General features: G+C 44.1%; 1 protein-coding gene across 1 annotated transcript in view; it reads left to right on the top strand.

Annotated features, from left to right (window-relative positions):
- Window positions 1–8,879, top strand: part of ARSB (arylsulfatase B) — a 119,200-nt gene extending 110,321 nt beyond the window's left edge. The window contains exons 7-8 of the mRNA XM_033929516.1: window positions 1,462–1,590; window positions 7,686–8,879. Of these exons, the coding sequence (XP_033785407.1) occupies window positions 1,462–1,590; window positions 7,686–7,954 (398 nt within the window). The 3' untranslated portion in view covers window positions 7,955–8,879. The remainder of the gene's footprint in view (window positions 1–1,461; window positions 1,591–7,685) is intronic.
- Window positions 8,880–15,986: the final 7,107 nt, after the last annotated feature.

Below are 15,986 nucleotides of genomic sequence, written 5' to 3'. Positions count from 1 at the left end.
AGGTGGCTGGCATGCAATTCTCCTTTATGCATAATTATTCAATCTACTATAGACAAATTACTTCACAATGTTCGTCGTTTCGATCATGTCACTCCTGTCTTCCGTTCAGAGTACTGGCTTTCTAGCATTGCATGAGTCAATTATAAAAGTCTTTTTCTGGTCTGTGAGTCGTGTCTTCCCGCAGCCCCCTCTTAACTCCATAATCTCCTCATCCCTTATACCCTCCTACGTTGTCTCTGTTCATATGCTCACAACCTTCTAACTATTCTACTTCTCTCCTCTTTACATCTCAACATCTGGCAAAACCCTGCTTTTAGATATCTGGCCCCCAAACTATGGGACGACCCTCCCCTCTGCATGAGAAATCAAACCACATTTGCAACTTTTTAAAAATCTTCTCTAGATTCACCCTTTTTCGAAATCCTCCCCCTGTCATGGCTAAACAGTAACATTTACTCCTCTATAATGTTGTAACTCTGTTCTCATTTTCTACCCTATCTTTATTTTTAGTCTTGTGAACCTCTAAATGCCTATGTGTAGGCCTTGTGCAGCATATCAGATGTAATGATTGATTTAATAAATAAATATTCAGTAGAGATATCCTGAAAACCTGACTCAATGGCGGCCCTCAAGAACTAGGAATGATAACCAAGGCATCCCATAAACAAACTAGGAAAAAACCTTTACTATATCAACCTAAATGGATCCATTCCTTCTGGTTTAGCTAATTTCTCACATATGTGCAGCAAGGAAAAAGAATAATTTGTCACAAGTGTCCCTTACCTTGCTCTAAGTATTAGAAGTATCTACTGGTTCACCGTTATTACCATCCATAATTTTGTGCTGGGCTGTTGACAAAGAAAGCTCTTTGTTCAAAAATTAAAGCTAATCTGCCGATAGCAAATGTGGCCATCTCTGGGAACAGGTGACTAAAGTCACTAATGAGATTTTAATGAATTCTGTTAGAGGAAACAATTTGGGAGTGAGTGGCGCAGGAGTTAGAGCTCAGCACCCTGAGGCTGTGGGTTCAAATCCCTCGCTGCTCCTTGTGACTCTGGGGAAGTCACTTAATCCCCTCATTGCCCCAGGTACACTAGATAGAGTTTGAGCCCACCGGGACAGATAGGGAAATATGATAAAGTACCTGAATGTAAACCACTTAAGATGTAAGTGGTATATAAAATAAACCCCATCCTTTTATGTGGAAAAAATACAAAAGTTACAGAAGTTCAGACTTGTAAATTTTACAAAGTGCTTATGGCCCCATGACATGGCCATATTGGATCTGCTACTTTAGTTGCTTTTTCCCAGAGACTGTCCCAAATGATCTTTCAAGATAGCTAAAAGCGAAATGAAAATCCTAACAGTGTTGGTACCCTAAAAGTGCCCTTTGTTAGTTGCTACTCTTTCATAGCATTGATGAGAAAACCCAGTATCTGAAGATACCTGCCTCTTCTACAGGTCCTGGTAAGAACACCAGCAAACCGGTCTCAAAAGTTCACCCTTTTGTATGGAAAGGGTCAGTCTTCAACATATCCATCCATGCTGCTATCCGATACAAAAACTGGAAGCTATTAACTGGAAATCCAGGTGACATTTCCTACAATCCATCTTAAGGTTTTCCAAAGTGCTATGAATTGTGGGGATGATTGTATAAAGCATTTTACACATGTAAAGCATATTATGCATGCAAAGAAAGTCTGTTATAAAACAGTGTGTTTATTATGTGTTTCAAGTTTATTATGGTTTGATATGGAGATGGGGAAGACTTAGGTGATCCATTTATCTAGATCTGAACCTCAAAAGCATCCACAACAGCATGCATGCTCTCACACAGGCTGGTTCTGCAAGGTGTGCACATACCCCCTAATTCTATAATTTTTTTTGCTTAGTGCACAAAATTATGTGAGCAGATTATGGAATACTAACAGGTACATATGTAACTTAAATTAGGTGCTAATTGTCATCAACAATCAATAGGTTATAATTGATCTTAATGGGACTAATTTGCAGTAGTGATGCCTAAGTTTTCCACATTTATACTCCTCCCCTAACCATGCCTACTTTTCAGGTGGTCATCATTAGGCATCGGAGGTGGGGCAGGATTAATTCATCGAAGGCCCCTAAGCACCCAAGTACACTGGGCCCCCTGCCCCGCCCCACCCTACCATGCGCCCAGGCGGAAATAGGAAGCTGCGTCAGAGGGAAGCTTTGAGCAAGCAGCACCGCTTGCACAATTACAGTTCCCGTTGCCTTTCTTACCCGCGCTGCTTGCTTGTCTTACTTTCCGTCGATGGGGGGTGGGGGCCGCATTGCCGATCGGGGGGGGGGCCTGCATTGCTGATTGATGCAGGAGGGGCCCATCGCCATTTAGAAAAAACAATGTTGATGCCCTCCTTCATCGGGCCCCCCTGCGATTTCGGGCCCTAGGCACGTGCCTACTTGGCTTATTGGTTAATCATGCCTCAACTTAGGCGCCACAAGGAATTCCACACACAACTGTTAATTGGGGTTCTTCTTTGAAGGTGTGAATAAACATGAGGGCAAAGGTGAGCCAGTTGATGTAGAGTATCTAGATTTTCAGAAAGCATTTGACAAAGTTCCCCATGAGAGGCTCCTGAGAAAATTAGAGTCATGGGATAGGAGGCAATGTTCAGTTATGGATTAGGAATTGGTTATCAGATAGAAAACAGAGGGTAGGGTTAAATGGTCATTTTTCTCAATGGAGGAGAGTAAACAGTGGAGTGTCACAGGGACTGGTGCTATTAAACTTATTTATAAATGATCTGGAAATTGGAATGATGAGTGAGGTGATTAAATTTGCAGATGACACCAAACTGTTCAAAGTTGTTAAAACGCATGCGGATTGTGAAAAATTGCCAACAGACCTTAGGAAATTGGAAGACTGGGCATTCAAATGTCAAATGAAATTTAATGTAGACAAATGCAAAGTGATACACATTGGGAAGAATACCCCCCGAAACCCCGCTTACCCCCCCTGAAGTTACCAGATGCTAGGGTCCTCCTTGGTTGTTAGCACCCTAGAAAAAGATATGGGTGTCATTCTAAACAATACAGTGAAACCTTCTGCCCAATGGTTAACAAGGCTAAGAATGTTATAATGCCTCTGTATCGCTCCGTGGTGCGACCTCACCTTGAATAGTACATTTAATTCTGGTTGCCTTATCTCAATAAGGATATAGTGGAACTAGAAAAGGTCCAAAGAAGAGCAATCAAGATGATAAAGGGGATGGACCTCCTCTCATATGAGGAAAGACTAAACAGGTTAGGGCTCTTCAGCTTATAAAAGAGGCGACTGAGGAGAAATATGATTGAAGCATACAAAATCCTGAGTGGTATAGATCGGGTACAAGTGGATCAATTATTTACTCCATTAAAAATTACAGACTAGGGAATACTCAATGAAGTTACAGGGAAATACTTTTAAAACCAATAGTTGGAAATATTTTTTCACTCAGGGTACAGTTAAGCTCTGGAACGTGTGGTAATAGCAGTTAACATAGCTGGTTTTAAAAAGGGTTTGGACAAGTTCCTGGAGGAAAAGTCCATAATCTGTTATTGAGACAGACATGGGAAAAGCCACTGTTTGCCCTGGATCAGTAGCATGGAATGTTACTACTATTTGAGTTTTTGCCAGCTATTGGTGACCTGGGCTACTGGGCTAGATGGACCATTGCTCTAATCCAATAATTCCATTCTTATGTTCTTTTAATTTTTTTAAAATTAATGATCAATGGCTGTTCAATTACCATACCAATTAAGCTTGTTAATTCAGTTTGGGTTGCATGTGGAATTTAGTTAGGCGTCACTAGGCATCCATGTTTGGAGCACCTAGCAGGGCCTAATCTAGGCACCATTTATAGAATCTGGCCCTTAGTGTGTAATTTCTATAGCAACAACTCTAGGGGCTATGGGCATGGGGGGAGGGCTATGGGTAGATCAGGGGCATGCCAAGCACTTATGTGCTGAAGTTATACTTCTTAACTGACTGCAGTTATATGCGGGCATATACACTAGCCATTGAGTTACTACAAGTACTTACACCTAAAGTTAGGTGCAAAACAACAGACACGCAAAGTTGCCTAAGAGATGGTGCTTTTTGTTGTGGGTTAGGGATGTTCTCTCCTCTGCTGTGTACCTATTCTGTGTATACATTATGAATAATGTGCCCTACCTTGTATTGATTCGGTGATATATCAGGCCTCAAACTATAAACGATGCTGAAACCTGACTCTTACATAGAAACATAGAAATAGACGGCAGATAAGGGCCACGGCCCATCTAGTCTGCCCACCCTAAAGTCCCTCCCCTACCTTTGCCCTGTGAATAGATCCCATGTGCCGATCCCATTTGGCCTTAAAATCAGGCACGCTGCTGGCCTCCATCACCTGTAGTGGAAGACTATTCCAGCGATCAACCACTCTTTCAGTGAAAAAGAATTTCCTGGTGTCACCTCGTAGTTTCCCGCCCCTGATTTTCCACGGATGCCCTCTTGTTGTCGTGGGACCCTTGAAAAAGAAGATATCTTCCTCCACCTCGATGCGGCCCGTAAGATACTTGAACGTCTCGATCATGTTTCCCCTCTCTCTGCGCTCCTCGAGCGAGTATAGCTGTAATTTGTCAAGCCGTTCTTCATACGGAAGATCCTTGAGTCCCGAGACCATCCGGTTGGCCATTCTCTGCACCGACTCCAGTCTCAGCACATCCTTGCGATAATGAGGCCTCCAGAATTGCACACAGTATTCCAGGTGGGGCCTCACCATGGATCTATACAATGGCATAATGACTTCCGCCTTACGACTGACGAAACCCCTTCATATGCAGCCCATGATTTGTCTTGCCTTGGACGAAGCCTGTTCCACTTGATTGGCAGACTTCATGTCTTCACTGACGATTACCCCCAAGTCTCGTTCTTCTACCGTTTTTGCTAGGATCTCGCCATTAAGGGTATAAGACTTGCATGGATTTTGGCTGCCCAGGTGCATAACTTTGCATTTTTTGGCATTGAAGTTGAGTTGCCATGTCCTAGACCATCGCTCCAGTAGGAGTAGGTCGTGCATCATGTTGTCGGGCATTGAATCTTCATCTGTTGTGCATTTGCCCACTACATTACTTAGTTTGGCGTCATCGGCGAATAATGTTATTTTACCTCGAAGCCCTTCTGCCAAGTCTCTTATAAAGATGTTGAATAGGATTGGGCCCAAGACTGAGCCCTGTGGCACTCCACTGATCACCTCCGTCATTTCGGAGGGGGTGCCGTTCACCACCACCCTTTGAAGTCTACCTCCAAGCCAGTTCCCAACCCATTGCGTCAATGTGTCGCCTAATCCTATAGAACTCATCTTGCTCAGCAACCTGCGGTGTGGTACGCTATCGAATGCTTTGCTAAAGTCCAGGTACACAATGTCCAGGGACTCCCCAATATCCAGCTTCCCCGTCACCCAATCAAAGAAGCTGATCAGGTTGGATTGGCATGATCTCCCTTTAGTAAATCCATGTTGTCGGGGATCCCATAGATTCTCCTCATCCAGGATCTTATCCAATTGGCGTTTGATTAGAGTTTCCATTAGTTTGCTCACTATCGATGTTAGACTCACTGGTCTGTAGTTTGCTGTCTCCATCTTTGACCCTTTCTTGTGGAGTGGAATGACGTTAGCAGTCCTCCAGTCCAACGGGACGCTGCCTGTACTAAGGGAGAGGTTGAAGAGCGCGGACAGTGGCTCCGCCAAGACATCACTCAGCTCCCTTAGCACCCTGGGATGCAGGTTGTCCGGCCCCATTGCTTTGTTAACCTTGAGCTTTGACAGCTCACCGTAGACATTGCTGGGCGTAAACTCAAAGTTACTAAATGGGTCAATTGAGCCAACCCTTGTCTGTAGCTGAGGGCCGAGCCCCGGCTCTTCTCGGGTGAAGACTGAGCAGAAATATTCATTTAATAGGTGGGCTTTTTCCGAATCCTTTTCCACATAGTCTCCGTCTGGATTCCTAAGACGTACAATCCCGCTTGAGTTTTTTCTTCTATCACTGATATACCTGAAGAAGGATTTATCTCCCTTCTGGATGTTCTTTGCTAGAGACTCCTCCATGTGGAATTTAGCCTCCCTGACTGCTGTTTTGACGGCTTTTGATTTGGTCAGGTAGTCTGCTCTAGAGTCCTGCTTCCCCGATTGTTTGTAAGAGATGAATGCTTTTTCCTTCTCCTTGATGAGGTCTGAGATCTCTGCAGTAAACCACTGTGGCTTATTGTTCCTTCGCCGTTTACTTACTGATTTAACATAGCGGTTTGTTGCTTCTTGTATGGTTGCTTTCAAAGTCGACCACATATCTTCCACGTTATCGGTTTCTGCTTGGCTTTGTAGCGCCTGGTGAACGAAGTCTCCCATTTCTTTGAAATTTGTGTCCTTGAATTTGAGGACCTTGGTCAGTGTGGTAGATTTAGTGAAACCTTTCCTGAGATTGAACCATACCATGTTGTGGTCACTGGAGGCCAATGTGTCGCCCACCGAGATCTCTGTGACACTTTCTCCATTGGTAAGTAAAAAAAATTAGGTGTGTCCTAGCAGAGGATGGTTTCGATCCATCGACCTCTGGGTTATGGGCCCAGCACGCTCCTGCTGCGCCACTGGTCATACTGGTCAGACCAATGATCCAGCCCAGTAGCCTGTTTCCACAGTGGCCAATCCAGGTCACAAGCACCCGGCAGAAACCCAAACAGTAGCAACATTGTATGCTACCAATTCCAGGGCAAGCAGTGGCTTCCTCCTTGATTGTCTCAATAACAGACTATGGACGTTTCCTCCAGGAACTTGTCCAAACTTTTTTTTAAACCCATCTATGTTAACCACTGTTACCACATCCTCTGGCAACAAGTTCCCCAGAGCTTAACTATTTTTTGAGCGAAAAAAAATATTTCCTGCTATTGGTTTTAAAAGTATTTCCCTATAACTACATTGAATGTCCCCAAGACTTTGTAGTTTTTATGGAGTAGGTACAGTTTCGGTAGATAGCACAATAACTTCCTTGTCTTCAGGACAGAGATTTTATAGAGATGCTTTAAATTCATTAGCTGGAAGCACATTTGTCCATGATGTCAAGTTCTGTTCACTGCTGGCAGTCTTTCCATTTGATGAGCATTGCACATCATCAAAGTATAATGTGCCCCAATATTCAGAAAGTGTTAAGTCCCTAAACTTACACTCCTAAGTTAGCCTCCATAATTTTTGCTCCATTTTCAGCCAAACCTAGCAACATAACTTTTCAGCTGAAAATTCATCTTAATTTGGGAGCCTAAAAGTTATGCTGATAAATTTATGCCTGCTCTTTGCCTAGATTTCTGAGGCTAATTTATGAGCCTAGTGCTGAAAATCAGTGCTAACTTCTTTTCCCGGCTCTAAATCCACCCCTGTTACTATTCATTTTTTATGCTCCTAAATGAAAAAATTTAGTGACATTTGGAGTAAAAATTTATTCACTCGGATCTATTAAATTTTCAAAAAGGCCAATTTATGAACATAAATCTTAGTTAGAAGCATAAATCTTTTGAATATTGGGCTCGATGAGAACAAATACTGTATAACTTCTGAGAACATTATTTTAAAGTGAGGATGTGATAAAGTGTGGTCATGGGCTAACCTTCTATTATTGATCTTTTCCTGCCTTTCTAGGTTGCAGGCGGTGGATTCCACCACCCCATATGTTCGACCACTATTCGAAAAGTCTTTCACCTGATGAAGCAGCAAAAAATCTTTGGCTGTTTGACATTTTTCAGGATCCTCAGGAAAGAAATGATTTGTCTGAAAAATACCCCAACATAGTGCTTAAGCTGCTTTTCCGACTTGAAGACTACCAAAAGCAGTCTGTGCCTGTGTTTTACCCCGATGATGATCCACGCTGTGATCCAAAAGTTACTGGAGCCTGGGGACCTTGGGAATAGGATAATTTATTGTGCTTTAAAATCTGGAAAGAGGGAAGAATGTTACATGTGTTTTCCCTCAATTATTTCACCCGTTTTTGAGTTCATCTACATTTTAGTTAACTAGTTCTGTTTTGTTTCATAAAGTAGATCTAACTCTAATCTTCATTGCATTTTAAAATCATTTACAATAGAGTGGTAAGTACAATATTCTTACATATTCAACTCTTCATAAAAACAAGGAGCTCAATATTCAGACATATGAGGCAGGCCACGTAACTCCCGCGGTCGGCACTGACCCCAGATATTCAATACCAGGCCATTCCCAGTGACTGGCATTAAATATCCTTTATTTTTTGGCCTGCATTAACTTAACTGGCTAGGTCAGGGTTGGGCAACTCCAGTCCTCAAGGGCCGGAATCCAGTCGGACTTTCAGGATTTCCCCAATGAATATGCATGAGATCTATTTGCATGCACTGCTTTCAATGTATATTCATTGAGGCAATCCTGAAAACCTGACTGGATTCCAGCCCTCAAGGACCGGAGTTGCCCACCCCTGGGCTAGGTCAATAGTCAGTGCTGGCTGGCTAAGTTAATAGCGGCCATAGATAGGCCTGCTATTTACGTGGCCCATTTTGCCCACTAAACTTGACCAGTCAACACTTAATATTGCCAGTTATCTTATGATATAGCCAGTTAACGTTTAGCTGCTAACTGCAAATATTCAGCGGAGATAACCTTTTAGCTCACACTGAATATTCATGGTTAGCTGATTAAGCGCTATTTAACCAGCCAGTGGCCATTTCTGACCCGTTAAATAGCTTTGAATATTGGGTAGTAGGTACACATCAGAGGATGTTCTATTCATTGTATCTTTTGAGCTCATATATTTAGAGGGCACCATCAATCTTCATATCAGGAATACTTCTTCAAAGCTAAAAACTCCAGAATAATAATAATATCCAGGCAACACAGCATCTTTATACCGTGCTAATCATTTTGTATTTAAACTGAGAACATGGATCACAGTTTAGTGCTGTCATCCCATATCAGCTTGAAAAAGGTCTATTGGAATCAGGGAATAAAATACTAAAGTGCATAGAATGAGCTGTAGGAGCCAGCTTTGTGGGTGAGTATTCAGCAAGCTCTTCTTTTGTGTCCAGAGAAGGGTAATTTGTATTGTTTGGCACCCTCAATCATTTTGAGATATTGGTACTTATTCAGTGGGTTTCCGTGTCCTCCTTTGCACTTAGTCACCATAACTAAACTCAGCTCTGGAAATTTCTCGATAAGACCTTTTCTACCAGGGTTCGTATCCTTTTTTGGCTCCTGCACCCCTTCGACTGATCAATGAAACCCTCTCACCCCCTTCCTAAACCAACAGTACTAATGTACTAAAATTACAGCAACTGTTCTAATAAACAAGTTTCAATAAATTACCTCAGATATCAAGACCTTTCACTGAACCTCATTTGATGGATGGGCACCACTGGTTAAAATCCCTGTCTTATATGAAGGATGTAAATATCATTAAACCATTAACAGTGCAAATTTAAACTAATGGGTGATTATCCATAGTAGCACAAGCCTCATTAAATGCCAGCAGGCAGTGTTTAAAACAATAAATGCAAGTACTATTCAGATAAATGACGGTGCTGAATATTTGTGGAGCGGTACTACATATAGCAGTGATATGCAGTCACAGTACATATAGCTGGGTGATTTCTTTTCAGATAGCATTTTTTTCTGGCTAAAATTAAGCCACTTAGCTGTATGGATACCAGCTAAATATTGCCACTAGACAGTTATACACTGGCATAGCGAGGGTGGGAGGCACCCCCATTCACCCCCTTCTCCGCCCCCCCTTCTCTTCCCCTTCCCCAGCACAAGCATCATCTCCAGCTTGCTGCCCGCGCCATCTTTGACACTCCCTCTGATGTCACTTTTTAGTCACGGGACCCGGAATTAATGTCAGAGGGAAGCGCCAGCACAAGTAGCCTGGTGATTTTAAAGACTGGACAAAATAATTAGAAAAATAAAATCATCAAGCAATAAATGTAAGAAAAATGATTTATTTTCAATTTAGTAATTAATACATGTCAGTTCTGAGAATTTACTTCTTTTGTCTATATTTGCCACTGTACAAAGTATAGAAGGAAATGTGAGGGGGGGGACGACTCTTTATGTGATTAAAAATTTATACCCTCTGCACTCACTACCCTCCTATTACTCATCTCTTTGACAACCCTCCCATAGCCTCTCCCACATGAATCTACTGTTCCTAGCATCTTCCCTACTTTCCTCCTTGTTCCACCCTTGTAATCCAGGATCTTCCCTCTTCTGCCTCTTCCTCTGAGTCTGACATTTCTCCATCTGCCCCCAATTCTTTATCCCTCCCCCCCATTTTGCTTCCTCTGCCCTCCCCTCTCTTTCCCTTTTCTGCTCCTCCTCCACCCTCCTGTGTCCATCTTTCTCTCTTCCTCCTTCTTCTGCTTTCTCCATCTCTCCCTCTTCTCATTTGCCTCCTCTGCCCTACCTCAAGCTATTTCTCCCTCAATGCCTTCAGCCCCTTCTGCCCTCCTAAGAACATCTTTCACTCCCTTTTCTGCCTCTGCACTTCTGTGAGTCCATCTCTCCCTTTGTCTCCCCCTTCATCCTCCCCATCTCTCCCTGTCCCCTAACCACCACCCTCTGCCTTATTCCAAGTTCATCTCTCCCTCTCTCACCCCTCCCTTCCTTCTGTTATCTCATCCCTGAGTCTAACATCTTTGTCCCTTCTGCCATCCTCTCTCCTGAGTCATCTCCCTTTAGACCCTCTCTCAAGTCTGCCATTTCTCCTTTTCTACCTTCCACTCATCTGCTATTTCTTCCTCCCTGCTTTCTAGCATACCAAACCAACATCTCTCCCTTCTGCCTCCAGTCCAGAATCACTCCCTCTCACTCTCTTCCCCCACTGCCTCCACACCACCCCACCACACCAGGCCACAGTCTAGCATCTTGCCCCTTCCTGCTTCCGCAACCTCCTTTCCTCCTTCAGATTTCACGTCCTTCCTCCAAGTCTCTCTCTCTTTAATAAGGAGCTTCAGCTGCCACTTCTGCCTCGGCATCTGTCCTTCCTTCCCAGCCACCATCTCTCTTTCCTCCCCCCACACTTTCGCTGCTGCCGTAGAATCTACCTTATTTGCATTTCAGAAGTTACCAGAGGCAGTGATTCAAATAGGCCACTGACCCCAGCGTCTCCTTCTACTACTGTTCCCACCCCTAAGGAAACAGGAAGTTATGTCAGAGAGGGTGGATCACAGTAGTAGAAAGAAGATGCTGGGGTCGGGGGCCTAAATGAATCAATGCTGCTGATAACTTCTGAAATGCAAATAAGGTAGATTTTATGGTGGGGGTGGGATGGGGAGGAGAGATGCCGCCCGGGAGGTAAGGACAAATGACGGGGCAGGGGTGCAGCGGAGGTGGCAGCTGAAGCTCCCGATTTAAAAGGGAGAGACTCAGAAGAGGAAAGTAAAAATTTGCTGCCTCACCTCAATTGGCCTCATTATAGGACCGCTCCTGACAATCACCATTAAAATGTGTTCATCTTTCATTGTGGGTAGGTTGTAATCTCCAAGGAGCAGGGTGTACCATAATGTGTGCATCCTGTAGCATTATTAAAATAATAATTTTCTCTGCAACTCACACCATCAGACTACACTGTGTGTGTTTTATCTCATGCAAATTGTCAACAGGTCATGCAGAGGACAGTCCTATAACTGGGCTCCTGATAGGACCCCATTCTATAAAGGAGTGTAGTCGCCTACCTTTTTGTATAGGCACAAGCACTCAGGCCAGCCAAAGAGCTGATGCAACTTAGCACCTAAATGCCACAGATATGCACAAAATTTGCAATATTCTGTAAATCACATGCAGGTGAACCCACATGCAGGTATGCCCTCTTGGGATTTATTAACCACCTGTAATCTGATGGTGTGAGTTGCAGAGAAAATTATTATTTTAATAATGCCTCCTCTTTGCCGGCTGCTTCTTTGCACTCCAATCTGCATACAACATTCAAGTAAATTGCTCCAGAGCTGATAACCTTCTACAGTAGTATCATATCAAAAGGAGTCAGTCCTAGTTTATCAGCACTTCATTTCAAGTTTTTCATATTGACTAACAGCTGGAAAGCTTTAAAGCAGGAATTAAGAATGATGAGTTGCTTACCTGCTACCCATCCTAATGAAACTTGAGGAGTGTTTTTTTCCCTCTATAAAAATTTTAAGACATTAAGGGGGGAGGGGTGTGTGTATTTTTGATTATAATTGAAACAAATCATTTTCATAAATAAATAAGGGAGGGGTAATATTTTATATTATGATGATCAATTATAGGATTTCAAGTGTATTTGAATGCTTAATTGATAAATGTCAATGTTGTACTTGATTTAAGATTTGAAATGAATAAAGTTTTTTTAAAAAAAAAGAAACTTGAGGAGTGTCAATGGAATTACGATTCAATGCAAAAAAAAAAAAAAAAGTGGTTCACAATAGTGTGTAGAAGTCCCAAGGAGCATGTTGAACCAACCAAGAGATGATAATGGGAGAAAAAGGCCAGCTGTTCTATCCACTCTGCTCACTTAGGCCCAGATTCTCAAAACTTTAACGCCGTCGCTAAACTGTTTTCCGGCGGTTTAGCCTGTACACAGTTTAGCGGCGGATTATCAAAACGTGTGCAGTATGGGCAATCTTAAAGAGTGACAGTACCCTTTTTGACTGTCCGTGTCTGAGTTCCATGGATGATGTCACCTACATGTGAGAATATCTGCCTGCTGCCCTCGCATAACACCCATTACAGGTGAGTAACTACGCTATTGTGAAAATAGGAGTGTAGATTAGAGTATTTTATAATCTATGGGGCTCATAATTAAAAAAAACCAAATGTCTTAAAAGTGGCCTAAATGGGTACTTGGACGATCAAAAAGCCTGATCGTCCAAGTACCCATAATCAAAGCTGGTTTTAGACGTATCTAAAACCACTTTAGGCCTTTCCCCTGCCTCTAAATGAACAGAGAGAAAAGAGGCATTTTTAGAGGCGGGGAAAGGGCGAGGGGTGGGCGGGAGGTGGGCCAACCTAGACCTAGGCGTACAACAGGTATAACCAAAGATTTTGACCGGTTGCCTAGTCGGCACTTATACGTTTTGACTTAGACCAAGTCAAAACAGGTATAATTGCCGAAAAAGGAGCCGCTGAACTGATTGCTGCAGCTCAGCGGTTCCAGCAACCTGCCTATCGCTGCAAGAGAGGTGGCTCATCTCTCCTGCCCCGATGATGATCGCCCACCCCCCTCCGAACCACAATGCTCACCCCGAACCGCGATGCTCACCCCGAAGTGCCGCGGTTCGAAGGGGGGTGGGCGATCATCATCGCCACAGGAGAGATAAGCCATCTCTCCTGCAGCAATGAGCCCTCCCCCCTACAACAATCGGGCAAGAGGGAGCCCAAGCCCTCTTGCTCAGCAGCACCCTCACCCCCCCCCCACTGGCCAATTCTGATGGGGCCAGGAGGGAGCCCAAGCCCTCCTGGCCCAGTGGCACCCTCACTCCCCACTCGCCCAACACGATCGGGGCCAGGAGGGAGCCCAAGCTCTCCTGCCCAGGCGAACCCCGAACCCCCCAAACACGATCGGACAGGAGGGGAGCCCAAGCCCTCCTTCCCTTGACACAAGGGCCCCCCGAACCTCCAATCGCCCCCCCCGCCCAACCCAGCCCATATGCCTAAGGCCCCGCCCACAGGAGGGGCCTAAGCCTACTGGGCCTATTCTGGTTGGCCCAGGCATCTCAGATCCCGCCTGTGGGCAGGATTTGAGCCACTTGGGCCAATCAGGCCCTAAGGCCAACCATTCAACGGATGGCTGGCCTGATGGACGGATGAGCTTGGTACCCGTCCATCTGACCAACGATTTAAAGGTAGGGGGAGTTGGGGGGGTCGTATTTTACTGGGGGGGGTAGGGGTTGTCACCGGGCCAGGAGGGCTAGGGCTCCCTCCTGGCCCCATCGGAATCAGCGGAGGGGAGGGGAGTTGGGGATCGCCCCTCCCTCCTGGCCCCATCAGAAACGGTGGGTGGGAGGGGGGTTGGGAATCGCCGGGCCAGGATGGCTTGGGCTCCCTCCTGGCCCCGGTCATGTCGGGCAGGTGGGGGGGGGGTCCATCCTGGCCCCATCGGAATCGGCCAATGGGGGGGGAGGGGGCAGGAGGGCTTGGGCTCCCTCCTGCCCCGATGTCAGCAGTGGGGGGGGGGTGTTGCAGTTTGCCAGGGCAGGAGGGCTTGGGCTCCCTCTTGCCCAGATCGTTGGGGGGGGGGGGGATTCTGTAACCGGTGTTGTTTTTGACAGACACCGGTTACATAATCCAGCTTTTAGGCGAAGGACTGGCTGCTCCTTCGCCTAAAAGCTCTTGTTTTGGGCATTTGGGAGTTAGGCTTTTTTTAGGTTGATTAGATGGTGTTAGTGTGGACGTAGTAGTGATCTGGGCGTTTAAACAGCTGAACGTAGAGGCAGGCCTCCTTTTGGACATTTTTTTGATAATGGACATTTTCCCTGCTTCTACTTTCAACATTTAAGGACTTAGGCCAAAAGGGGACTTAGACTTTTTTTTTTATTATGCCCCTTCACGCATCTAAATGTGCACCCTGCCCACCATCTACACAAACTCCATTGATGTGAATGCTCACTTGCAAAATACTTGCCATAGAATATTGGCACATGCTTTTAGAAAATTGCATATCTAGAAAATGGTCATTTAAGCATATAGGTGTCAACATATGAGTGCAAATGAATAGGCTACCAGCATGTCCAAATGTATTGCCACCTAAATATAGGCCTCTCTTTACTGAATTACCCTCCATAGAACAAAGGTAGTCAATAAGGATATTCAGAGGCATAATCCAGGTACCTCTGAATATCCCACAAGCCAATGCTCATAACGTACCTCCAGTAGTAAGACCAATTTGCGAAAGCATCTGCACAGAATGCTTAGAGGTCTTTAGTGTGGGAAACAACTTGCACAGCATAGATGGCTGCAAATGATATTTAAATGTAGTTAAACGTAAGCTAATGACATCATTTGTTATGCCTTCCCAAAGCTTAGCAAATAGCACACAAACAAATCCTGCTCTTACCGCAGGCAACCTATCGTCAGCTTAGAAATGGCAGTGGAAGGGTTAAGGAGAGAATTTCTAGTTTAAAATCTGCTGTTTATTATTTCATTTGGAAGTCGAAGAAAGCCCGTGCAAGCCTGTAAGTACCAATAATGACAGAGAAATGTGTGCATATACAGGCAAATCCATAAGTGAATGCACATACTGACTCTGGTTTTCTATGCTTAAATATAAGACTTCAAAGTTAAAAAAAAATAAATAAAAATTGAAAAGCTTATACTTAAGGTGCCAATGTGTGCTGCATGGTTTGGTTTACTATGCTTTCCATGAAACTCTTCTGCACATGCATCAAACGCATTCCTCCCTTTTGCTTTTGCTCTTACAGTACACATATAATTTGAATATAATTTTCTTAGAGCATTGGAGAGCCATTTTTCTGCACTTTTTCAGCGGTATAGGATGTGCGTTGTTGGCTCTACTGCCTGAGTTCTGAGAATCAGCCTGCCAGTCAGCAGCACTTATCTGGATAGCAGGAGCTGTTATCTAGATAAGTAATTTGGAATACTGACCCCTCTATTGGTTAAATCCTCAGTGAAATTCCAGAGAGAAGTACAGTAAATTGCTTTATATTTAACTGGTATGAAACATCAGAGGTTCTGAAGTAGAAATACAATAATATAACCACAGCTGGGCTTTGGTCTCTATGGAGGAGATCACAAACTGATTTTTCATTACTAAATACAAAAAAGGTGCATGATATTTTCTTCATTCCAATGGTAGGAGTCAGGAGTTCTGCCAAATGTTTTCAGCTCTAATCATTCCATGGCAGAGATAATTCATTATGCCGGAGCAGGGTCAGATTGCAGACTGTGTTCCAGATACAGAAAACTGCTTCCTCCTCTTTCCAAGGT

The sequence above is a fragment of the Geotrypetes seraphini genome, chromosome 1, assembly GCF_902459505.1.
Source record: "Geotrypetes seraphini chromosome 1, aGeoSer1.1, whole genome shotgun sequence".
NCBI classification, from domain to species: domain Eukaryota; kingdom Metazoa; phylum Chordata; class Amphibia; order Gymnophiona; family Dermophiidae; genus Geotrypetes; species Geotrypetes seraphini.
This window is presented reverse-complemented; position numbering and strand designations above follow the sequence as displayed.